Consider the following 10,913-nt stretch of genomic DNA (forward strand, 5'->3'; position numbering starts at 1 on the left):
GGGGCCCAGTATCAGCGGGGTCCCTGGGGCTGAGTATCAGCGGGGTCCCTGGGGCTGTGTATCAGTGGGGTCCCTGGGACTGAGTATCAGCGGGGCCCCTGGGGCTGAGTATCAGCGGGGTCCCTGGGGCTGTGTATCAGTGGGGTCCCTGGACTGAGTATCAGTGGGGTCCCTGGGGCTGAGTATCACCGGGGTCCCTGGGGCCCAGTATCAGCGGGGGTCCCTGGGGCTGAGTATCAGCAGGGTCCCTGGGGCTGAGTATCAGCGGGGTCCCTGGGGCCCCAGTATCAGCAGGGTCCCTGGGGCTGTGTATCAGTGGGGTCCCTGGGGCTGAGTATCACCGGGGTTCCTGGGGCTGAGTATCAGCGGGCTCCCTGGGGCTGAGTATCACCGGGGTCCCTGGGGCCCAGTATCAGCGGGGTCCCTGGGGCTGAGTATCAGCGGGGTCCCTGGGGCTGTGTATCAGTGGGGTCCCTGGGACTGAGTATCAGCGGGGCCCCTGGGGCTGAGTATCAGCGGGGTCCCTGGGGCTGTGTATCAGTGGGGTCCCTGGGACTGAGTATCAGCGGGGCCCCTGGGGCTGAGTATCAGCGGGGTCCCTGGGGCCCAGTATCAGCGGGGGGCTGAGTATCAGCGGGGCCCCTGGGGCTGAGTATCAGCGGGGTCCCTGGGGCCCAGTATCAGCGGGGGGGCTGAGTATCAGCGGGGCCCCTGGGGCTTTGTATCAGCGGGGTCCCTGGGGCTGAGTATCAGCGGGGGGGCTGAGTATCAGCGGGGTCCCTGGGGCTGAGTATCAGCGGGGTCCCTGGGCAGCGCGGTCCTCCCATCGCCATCTCAGCCTCTCTGCACAACAAAAAATCTTCTTTATATAAATGATTATTTTCTTAATTTAAATATATGAAAATATTTTATTTCTTTACACATTTTCTTTTCCTATTTAGCGATAGTGAACCCGGAAGTCCTGCTAGCTGGTTTACGTATGCGCATAGCTCCCGCGCTGTAAGTTCAGCATTACCGCTGCCAGCAGAAATGGAAACGGTGCTAAGTATCACTCTGCCAGAGCAACAATGTATTGTTACATTGTGGCAATAAGCAGCGACAGAACATCATTCAAATAGGCCCCTCAGTGTCTCACATGGGGACGGCAGATTACTGAGACATGACTTCAATCCAGCTGATAAATTAGTTTAAAAAACAGAACTGATCTCAAGCAGAACCTTTATGTACCAGACATAGATGTGTCACAGTACAGTCTACACGCGTGAGAGAAATCCTGATCCTCACATGTGCGCAGGTCCAGCACCATCTCTGTGTGATTCATCAGAGGTAGGAGTAGGACACTAATCCAGACAAGAGAAGTTGTACTGTGCAGTACATACAGCAATAAGAGCCGGGCACCCTAACAAGCCTGTGACTGACCCCTGTGTGATATGTTACATAACAAAAGGAGATAATATATTGTATATTTGTTTAATTGAAGTATTTTATTAAATAAAAAGTGGGTGCAATTGCTGTGTGAACACATAGTATATACAGTATATACAGATATATATAGTTATATACATATATATATATAGTTATATACAGATATATACAGTATTACAGCAGGGCATTAATCAGTGTAAACTTGAATAGAATCTGAATTATAACCTAATTACTTCTGCACTTGTTACATGTGTCATGTATGACCTACACACAAGGAGAGTACTCCCCCAGCAGTAGCAGCATTTCTGCACATCTGGGGAATGACCTGACACATAGTATAATATATACATACACCACCTGTAGGTTATACTGTGAAAAATATATATATATATATATATATATATATATATATATATATATATATATACACCACCTGTAGGTTATACTGGTATAATATACACATACACCACCTGTAGGTTATACTGGTATAATATATATATATATATATATATATATATATATATATATATATATATATATATATATACACCACCTGTAGGTTATACTGGTATAATATATATATACACCACCTGTAGGTTATACTGTGAAAAATATATATATATATATATATATATATATATATATATATATATATATATATACATATATATATATATACACCACCTGTAGGTTATACTGGTATAATATATATATACACCACCTGTAGGTTATACTGTGAAAAAAAAAAAAAAAAATATATATATATATATATATATATATATATATATATATATATATATATATATTATATATATATATATATACATATATATATATATACACCACCTGTAAGTTATACTGGTATAATATACACATACACCACCTGTAGGTTATACTGGTATAATATATATATATATATATATATATATATATATATATATATATACACCACCTGTAGGTTATACTGGTATAATATATATATATATATATATATATATATATATATATATATATATATATATATACACCACCTGTAGGTTATACTGGTATAATATATATATATATATATATATATATATATATATATATATATATATATATATATATATATATATATATATATATACACCACCTGTAGGTTATACTGGTATAATATACACATACACCACCTGTAGGTTATACTGGTATAATATATATATATATATATATATATATATATATATATATATATATATATACACCACCTGTAGGTTATACTGGTATAATATATATATATATATATATATATATATATATATATATACACCACCTGTAGGTTATACTGGTATAATATATATATATATATATATATATATATATATATATATATATATATATATATATATATACACCACCTGTAGGTTATACTGGTATAATATACACATACACCACCTGTAGGTTATACTGGTATAATATACACATACACCACCTGTAGGTTATACTGGTATAATATATATAAACACCACCTGTAAGTTATACTGGTATAATATACACACCGGGTATTGCTGTCCCATCATCGCCGCTTTAAGATGCTAAGGGGGCGTGTCTGCAGTTACGACTGGGGGTGTGGCCTAATCTCCTTAGCAACGAGCAGTGTTTGCCTGGATACCGAACCCGGAAGCTGGCGGCGTCCTGAGGGTAAGTACCGGGGAGTCTGTGACCCATCCAGATACAGAGTGTAACATGTAATATCCTTCATGTGTGTAACATGTAATATCCTTCACGTGAATAACATGTAATATCCTTCATGTGTGTAACATGTAATATCCAGCATGTGTGTAACATGTAATATCCTTCATGTGTGTAACATGTAATATCCTTCATGTATATAACATGTAATATCCTTCATGTGAATAACATGTAATATCCAGCATGTGTGTAACATGTAATATCCAGCATGTGTATAACATGTAATATCCTTCATGTGAATAACATGTAATATCCAGCATGTGTGTAACATGTAATATCCAGCATGTGTATAACATGGGCACACAGGGTGTAACATATTACTGTGCTCTGACTGATATATACTGATTTATTTTATTCTGCACATCTTGTACTTGGCCCAGACACAGCTGCTCCCACATTACATTTTTCTGTTTATATTAGTAGAAGCTACTTCTTATGCATTGAGGGCTCACGCTGTGCCAGCTGCCCCTGGCACTGTTATAGTATGTTGAGTCCCTGGCATTGCTCTCCCATTATATCAGTAACACAGGCCGACTTCTTCCCTGCCAGGTTGATGTGGAGTGAAGGCAGAATCTGGCATGTTGCACCCACTCAGTGACCAGGACAGTGGATATGGAGACATTATTGAGCCTCCAACCTCACTCTGGAGACTGGTGGAGGATCTGGTGCCCGGGAGTGAGAGGGCAGAGGTCAAGAGGATTCTGGGAGAGGCGGCTGTTGACCTCAGTTTAGACCTTTATGGAGAGGTAAGTGATCTCCGCTGCCCACACCCTGTACATCACCTACTCCTGTCCCTTCCATCCTCACCTCGCCAGTATTTGACCCTTCCTATCCCTTGATGCCACCAAAAAATTTATTAAATCTCTCATCATCTTTTATATTCAATATTGCAACATTCTCCCATCTGAAATCTCCCTCCCCCTCCTCACTATGGGAAGCTTGATCTATCTCCCATGCTGCTCTGCTTCTGGACCCCACCATCCACCAATCCCTCCACGGGCTCCTCATCCCCTATAGAATCACTTTCAGACTCCTCACCCTCACCTACAAAGCTCTTATCCTCTCCCACCTATATCCTCCAACACCATCTCCCTCCGCACTCCGCCCGCCCCCTCCGCTCGGCCAATGACCGCCGCTTCTCGACATGTTGGCTAAGATCAAGTGTAGTACCTGCCCTAGTAAGCGGAAGATGCCACTCTCTGAAGGGGCAGGCTGCCTTGGTCTGATGCCAGAAGCCTGGTAGTGTTTGGAGCTCGAGATGCCTGTGCCCCCCGAGGGACAGGGCCCAGGGGTGAGCTGACAGAGGTCAGATGATGGAACTGGGACCATTGCGTAGCACAGGACACTGGCACAATGCACTCACTGACCGGGCATCACTTTTATTTCTTGGTCCTGGTGTTTTGTCTGGACCAGAAAAATGTGTAACCCCACCGGCCACTAGACTGGGGCCTATGGGCACTTTCCTGGTCTCTTATTATTTATCTACACTAACATTTAGTTGTCTCCAGGGGTTTGGGTACAGACCCTTATGGGCGCCCTCTCCATAAGTTTTCCCTCCTTCTAGGGAGCAGAAGAGTCAGTTTCCATAGTGAAAGCTTCGTCCTACATAGGGTAGAAAGGGGCCTGCAGTGGAGTTGGGCCCTCGCCTCCTATGGGGCTTTGGGGCTCCTGAGGTCAGTGATGTCAAGCTTGGGCGAAGGGCGGCCTGAAGACCTTTGTCACTCTCTAGGGTCTTTTGGCTCCTGGGGGTTGGGGAGGGGGGGGACTTGGCCCTTTCCCTTTATGGAAGGGTTCCATGCCCCTGCACAGTCTTTGCACTGCACTGGGTGATTTGGAGCACGCACCTCAGGCTTCAGTTAAAACAATAAAATGGCTGCTGCCTCCCCCCTGATTACTACTTGTCATTCCAAGTAATAAACAGTGCGTCCTGCCGGGGGGGTGAGCAGTGCGTCCTGCCGGGGGGGGTGAGCAGTGCGTCCTGCCGGGGGGGGTGAGCAGTGCGTCCTGCCGGGGGGGGGTGAGCAGTGCGTCCTGCCGGGGGGGGGGGAGCAGTGCGTCCTGCCGGGGGGGGGTGAGCAGTGCGTCCAGCCGGGGGGGGGTGAGCAGTGCGTCCTGCCGGGGGGGGGGGTGAGCAGTGCGTCCTGCCGGGGGGGAGGTGAGCAGTGCGTCCAGCCGGGGGGGGGGGTGAGCAGTGCGTCCTGCCGGGGGGGGGGGGGTGAGCAGTGCGTCCTGCCGGGGGGGGGGTGAGCAGTGTGTCCAGCCGGGGGGGTGTGAGCAGTGCGTCCTGCCGGGGGGGGGTGAGCAGTGCGTCCAGCCGGGGGGGGGGTGAGCAGTGCGTCCTGCCGGGGGGGGGGTGAGCAGTGCGTCCTGCCGGGGGGGGGTGAGCAGTGTGTCCAGCCGGGGGGGGGTGAGCAGTGCGTCCTGCCGGGGGGGGGGGGGGGGGGGGGGGGGGGTGAGCAGTGCGTCCTGCCGGGGGGGAGGTGAGCAGTGCGTCCAGCTGGGGGGGGTGAGCAGTGCGTCCTGCCGGGGGGGGGGGTGAGCAGTGCGTCCTGCCGGGGGGGGGGGGGGCGGGTGAGCAGTGCGTCCTGCCGGGGGGGGGGGGGGGGGGGGGCCGGAGGGTAAACAGTGCGTCCTGCCGGGGGGTAAACAGAGCGTCCTGCCAGAGGGTACCTTACCTCGCTGATCGATCCTTCTCTGTCACCACCACTGAGTCTCTCTCCCCCCGTCCACCCTTCCAGTCGGGGTCCCCCAGGGCTCTGTTCTGGGCCCCTTACTCTTCTCTCTATACACCTCCTCCCTGGGTGAACTCATCAGCTCCTTCGGCTTCAGCTACCACCTTTACGTTGACACTCAACTATACCTCTCCTCACCTGATCTCTCTCCCTCCCTCCTCTCTAGGGTGTCCGCCTGCCTCTCTGCCATCTCCTCCTGGATGTCCTCTCGATTCCTCAAACTCAACCTCGCCAATACCGAGCTGATAGTTTTTCCTCCCCCCCATACCTCATCCCCTGTCGACCTCTCCATCACTGTCGACAACTCCTCTATCTCCTCTGTCCCCCAACTTCGCTGCCTCGGTGTCATCCTCGACTCCTCTTTCTCCTTCGGCCCCCACATTCTCTCTCTTGCTAAATCCTGCCGCTTCCAGCTGCGCAACATCGCTCGCATCCGGCCCTTCCTCTCCCAAGATGCCACAAAATGTCTTATTCACTTTTTGATCATCTCCCGCTTGGACTACTGCAACCTCCTCCTTACTGGCCTCCCCCACTCTCATCTCGCTCCCCTTCGATCTGTACCTAACGCAGCCGCTAGGCTTATCTTCCTTTCTCGCCTCTCCTCGTCTGTCTTCCCCCCTCTACCAATCCCTTCACTGGCTCCCCTTCCCCTACAGAACTCTGTTCAAGCTCCTCACTCTTACATACAAGGCCCTCGCCAACTCCACTGCACCCTACATCTCCACCCTCCTCTCTATTCATGCTCCATCCCACCCTCTCCGATCTGCCAATGACCGTCGCCTCTCTTCCCCCCTGATCACCTCCTCCCATGCGCGTATCCAAGACTTCGCCCGCGCTGTCCCCCTCCACTGGAAGAAGCTCCCTCCCTCCATCAGGACTTCCCCTAACCTGTCCAGTTTCAAGTTCTTAAAGCCTTCCAGTCTCCCACTTAAATACCTACCTTATCCTCTGCCTCTCCCCCTTCTTTCCCCTTCCCTGCCTCCGTCCCTCTACTCTCCCTCTCTCCCCTGCGTTTCTCCGTCTGTCCACCCCTCCCCTTAGATTGTACGCTCCTCTGAGCAGGGCCATCTCTCCTCCTGTTTCCACCACTTTTAACTCTGCTCTCCAGCTACCTTGCCCTCCTCCTCGAGGGCCCTCCTCCCCCCTCTGGGGGTCTCCCTGTCTTCCGCGCCCTCCTTTTGGGCCCCGTCATTTGCGGATACTCCCCCCACCCTCACTAGCTGTGCATTGAGCTTACTGAGTTACTGTGCTTTATGTTTACTGTACTGTGCTGTCTCACCTTGCATTGTAATTCGTTTTTGTCCCTGTACGGCGCCACGGACACCTTGTGGCGCCCTATAAATAAAAATTAATAATAATAATAATAAAGGGTAGACAGTGCGTCCTGCTCTTTAGTCTCTCTCATTGAGTCTTTCACCAATTCCGTCTTTGCTTGTTTTCCGGTCTGTCCTCCGCCTGCTCGCATCCTCCACCATCTTTTTCTCCTGTTCTCAAACCTGCAGATTCCCCGCAGAGAGAACATTTTAATGACTCTTCAGTCTGTTGTTCTCTGTCCTTTATCCCAGCTGTGTGATTCGGGGATGATACAAGTCACTGATATTACAGGACAAACGCAGTGGAAATGTTGAGAACAGATTATTTCAGTCTAAGCTGTTCTATGCAGACAGGGGTGGACTCAGCGGAAGCTGCTGTATCTTATCTCAGCCAGCTAAGGGTTAAGGTCTGCTCTACTCCAAGTTGTGAGATATTTACATCTATTTTCTAGGAATGAATTTGGAGAGATTTCCTAGAAGCGGCATCTGAAAGCCGACACCTCTGAACACTGTGGCATATTGTCATCTGCTCCAACATGACATCCTGCGTCTCCTATTACCTTATTAGCTGCTCAGTGTGATGGAACAAGGGGTTTGGGTGACCACACACTACACGTCAAGGTGGCTTCATAGCACAGGGCCATCCACAGCTGCTGTGTAAACTGATAGAATCCATATGTTCCGTACATACAGCAATCAGCCACAATATTAAAACCACCTCATGCCGCCAAAACAGCTCTGACCCGTCGAGGCCTGGACCCCACAAGACCTGTGAAGGTGTCCTGTGGTATCTGGCACCAAGACGTTAGCAGCAGATCCTGTAAGTCGCGAGTTGGGGCCTCCATGGCTCAGACTTGTTTTTCCAGCACATCCCACAGATCCTCGATCAGACTGAGATCTGGGGAATTTGGAGGCCAATCAACACCTTGAGCTTTGTCATGTTCCTCAGACCATCATCATCATCATCATCATCAGTTACTTATATAGCGCCACTAATTCCGCAGCGCTGTACAGAGAACTCACTCACATCAGTCCCTGCCCCATTGGAATTTGCAGACTAAATTCTCTAACACACACACAGACAGAGAGAGACTGAAGTCAATTAACCCACCAGTATGTTTTTGGAGTGTGGGAGGAATCTGGAGCACCAGAGAAGACCCACACAAACACGGGGAGAACATGCAAATTCCACACAGATAAGACCATGGTCAGGAATCATTCCTGAACAATTCCTGCTGTACGAGGCCACTGCCATCAGGGAATACCGCTGCTATGAAGGGATGTACTTGGTTCTGTAACAATGTTTAGGTAGGTGGTACGTGTCACAGTAACATCCACATGAATGCCAGGACCCAGGTTTCCCAGCAGAGCATTGCCCAGAGCATCACACTGCCTCCGCCGGCTGCCTTCTTCCCATAGTACATCCTGGTGTCATCTCTCCCCCAGGTAAACGACGTACACGCACCCGGCCGTCCACATGCTCTAAAAAAAAAAAAGTGATTCTTCAGATCAGGCCGCCTTCCTCCATTGCTTCATTGTCCAGTGCTGGTGCTCACGTGCCCTCCTGGTGGACAGGGGTCAGGATGGGCGCTCTGACCGGTCTGCGGCCACGCAGCAAGCTGTGGTGACATATAGTTATTATTACATATACTTCTACCAATAAATAGAATTGTGTCCCTTGTCCTCATATACTGTGGGTACGAGTTACTATGAATGTGGGGCTGGGTCTTCTGAGAACTGTATATACTGAATTGTTAATCACCTTTTGTCATGTACTGTGCTCTAGAGAAGATGTAGGGAATGATCCCTCAGCTGCATATAGTTCTATTTATCTAGCGCCTTCTCTGTCTTCTAGAACTCTTACCTCCTCATGCCTCCACATGCCTCCTCATGCCTCCACATACCTCCTCATGCCTCCTCATGCCTCCTCATACCTCCTCATCATCAGCAGCAGCTATTTATATAGCGCCACTAATGCCGCAGCGCTGTACAGAGAACTCATTCACATCAGTCCCTGCCCCATTGGAGCTTACAGTCTAAATTCCCTACTATAGACACACACAGACAGAGAGGGTCAATTTTTGATTGCAGCCAATTAACCTACCAGTATGTTTTTGGAGTGTGGGAGGAAACCGGAGCACCTGGAGGAAACCCACGCAAACACAGGGAGAACATACAAACTCCACACAGATAAGGCCATGGTCAGGAATTGAACTCATGACCCCAGTGCTGTGAGGCAGACGTGCTAACCACTAGGACACTGTTACCTCCACATACCTCCTCATGCCTCCTCATACCTCCTCATACCTCATCATATCTCCACATGCCTCCTCATGCCTCCTCATACCTCCACATACCTCCTCATACCTCCTCATGCCTCCACCATGCCTCCTCATGCCTCCTCATACCTCCACATACCTCCTCTTACCTCCTCATGCCTCCTCATACCTTCATACCTCACTGTCTCACATAAACACTTTATTACCTGGACATTCAGCATTTTCTTGGTCAGACTTATGTGTATATCGGGTGTTTGGTTAGTATTATCTGACCGATTATTATACCCCAGACAGACACTGAGGACACAGGGCAGATAGAGTGAATATAATGATAACGCTGCTGTTCTACTAAGTAACCCAGAGACGGCGGCTGATACAGAACGTTATATTATTACACAGAGGATCAGCCGGTATTAATGTCATGTCTGTATCTCCTCGTCTCTCTCTTTCTGCAGATCGAGGTCCTGCTGGAACTGTGGCGAGACGTCCGGTCCATGGGTCCATGCTCCCACCACAGACCCCTCAGCAGCTGCTCCGTCCTGGCCGACCCACCTGCAATTAAGGCCATGGTGACCCAGGAGATTCGCATGTTGCTGCTCAGTGTGAGGAGGACGGCTCGGCACCGAGGACTGTAAGTCTGTACATAGGGGGGTCCAGTGTTCTGCAGAGATCATAACATAACGGGGAGACCGGGCGCTGCCACCGGGCGCTGCCACCGGGCGCTGTCTGCGATTGCATTTCTCTTTCTCCGTTCTTGTTTCCTCCTTACAGACGCATCGTTACTGTCTCACAGCTAACGGTAGGAGTCTCACAGAGTTGGCGTAAGTCCAAGGGGGGCCTAGCTGGGTACAGGTTCTGGACCCCCTCCTCTGATCTCCAGCTCTGTTCCAGTCTGTCCATTCATCAGCCAGAGATAAGTGTAATTACATACCGGTATACCATCCGTCTGCCCTGCCCCCTCCCCAGGTCCCACTGGCTGTTTCTGTATTAGGAGGATGACGTTTAATATAGAAAGTGGGCAGAAGTGTCTGGTCACACCGTGGGGTCTTACCTAGGTTACCTAGCTGAGTGTCTGGTCACACCGTGGGGTCTTACCTAGGTTACCTAGCTGAGTGTCTGGTCACACCGTGGGGTCTTACCTAGGTTACGTAGCTGACAACCAGGCTGTGGTGACGCTGGAAAACAGGGCTGGATGTCAGATTCACCTCAACGCTTTCATTATGTTTGTTTTTCTACACATTGATTTACTATATTATCACGTAGTACAGAGAATTCCCTCCCTGTTCCTTTCTTAGTTTTTTCCATGATTGTACGGGCCTATATCGTGCATGGTCCCTGGATCCACATCTCCATCAGCCTCTTGTTAACGTGGTGAGAATCTGCGTTTCCTCATCTGTTATGTCAGCGTTGGCTGCATGGTAAAGACACATTATGAG

The 10,913-nt window shown here is 49.1% G+C and overlaps 1 protein-coding gene across 2 annotated transcripts in view; it reads left to right on the plus strand.

The window, feature by feature from the left end:
- Positions 1-2,861: 2,861 nt before the first annotated feature.
- Positions 2,862-10,913, plus strand: part of CCDC24 (coiled-coil domain containing 24) — a 28,072-nt gene continuing 20,020 nt past the window's right edge. The window contains exons 1-3 of one of the 2 annotated variants that reach the window (XM_075181586.1): positions 2,862-3,102; positions 3,703-3,899; positions 9,933-10,108. In XM_075181586.1, coding sequence (XP_075037687.1) covers positions 3,732-3,899; positions 9,933-10,108 — 344 coding nt within the window. In that variant the 5' untranslated portion in view covers positions 2,862-3,102; positions 3,703-3,731. The other variant, XM_075181587.1, reaches the window with a different exon arrangement.

The sequence above is a fragment of the Mixophyes fleayi genome, chromosome 8 (genome assembly GCF_038048845.1).
Source record: "Mixophyes fleayi isolate aMixFle1 chromosome 8, aMixFle1.hap1, whole genome shotgun sequence".
NCBI classification, from domain to species: domain Eukaryota; kingdom Metazoa; phylum Chordata; class Amphibia; order Anura; family Limnodynastidae; genus Mixophyes; species Mixophyes fleayi.